General features: G+C 37.0%; 1 protein-coding gene across 1 annotated transcript; it reads left to right on the top strand.

Moving 5' to 3' along the window:
• The first annotated feature begins 231 nt into the window (after positions 1-231).
• Positions 232-901, top strand: LOC115619140 (sorting nexin-20-like). The gene is given in 4 exon segments (XM_030511192.1): positions 232-480; positions 482-596; positions 599-836; positions 838-901. Coding segments are annotated over 4 exon segments (666 nt in total).
• The last annotated feature ends 360 nt before the right edge of the window (positions 902-1,261 follow it).

Here is a 1,261-nt window from a genome sequence, read left to right on the forward strand (position 1 = left end):
TGCTGCTAGTTCACTGTTCCCAGCACCTTGCTGGATGGGATCTGTTAGTGCATTGTTTATCTACAACTTACTTACATGCTAAGGCTAAGTCTGGTGACAAAACACAGAACAGCAGGAGGTGGAAATTATTAATTTGACAGCTGCAGATTTCAAAGCAGTAAAACAAAATCTGACTACACTGGGGCGAGAATGGTCCTTCTCATGATTATTTTTCTGGTTTATTGTGTCTAGATGTATAAAATCATAATTTTTCAAACAGGGAGTTTTGACAGCAACAAGTCTGTAATTGAACGGCGTTATTCAGATTTTGAGAAACTGCACAGAAATCTGCTGGAGGAGTTTAGTGAAGAAATGGAAGATGTGACCTTTCCCAAAAAAACTCTATCAGGGAACTTCACAGAAGAAATAATCAATGAGAGAAAATTAGCCTTCAAGGGCTACCTGAGACTTCTATGTTCTATGAAATATATCCGAAGATCAAAAAAAATTTATTGATTTTTTTTTAACAAGGACAGAGCTTCAGGAAGCATATGGTTGCCTGCAGGGTGGCCAGTACACCAAAGCTTTGGAAATCCTTTTAGAAGTCATTGGTCTGGAGCAAGGCTGACAAGAGGCAACCCTGTCTCAATTGTCCCTACTTTGTGTGACATCGTGGTGTGCCACAAGGACCTGGAAAACCCAGAAAGTACCTTTGAATATGGAGAAAAAGCTCTATCATGCCTTTGTATGCATACTAGCCACAAGTACTATATGCCATTGTTAGAAACAATGATCACTCTGGCATATGAACTTGGCAAGGATTTTTTGTCTTTGCAAGAAAAACTGGAAGAATGGAAGGAAAAAAGATCCCATTTGGGTTTTTACTCTGAAAGAACTTACAGTCCACGAGTATGTACAATGAACACAAGAAACAATTTCAAAGCTGTCAGCTCTTTTTCCCAAACACAAGCTCTTGAAAGAGTAAGAACTGGAAGTTATCTGTTTGGCTAACAATGTTATGTTAATAGAAAAAATTAAATCAAATTTTTCCATGTTCAGAAGGGACATTAACATTTATGTTGGAAAGTGTTATACTTACTCTACAGATATGAGGAACACTTAAGCTTATTAAAGTTTTTGGAAAGAAGTTTGCAACAAAAAAATCGCTTATGATTTGCTTATTTTGAAAATAGCCTATTTTGTGTGAAAAGTCAGAATAGGGAAATACAATGAATAAAGCACTTGGAATCTGCAGAATCAGAGGCATTGCTTGCTTATGTGG

Source organism: Strigops habroptila, chromosome W (assembly GCF_004027225.2).
Source record: "Strigops habroptila isolate Jane chromosome W, bStrHab1.2.pri, whole genome shotgun sequence".
Lineage (NCBI taxonomy): Eukaryota > Metazoa > Chordata > Aves > Psittaciformes > Psittacidae > Strigops > Strigops habroptila.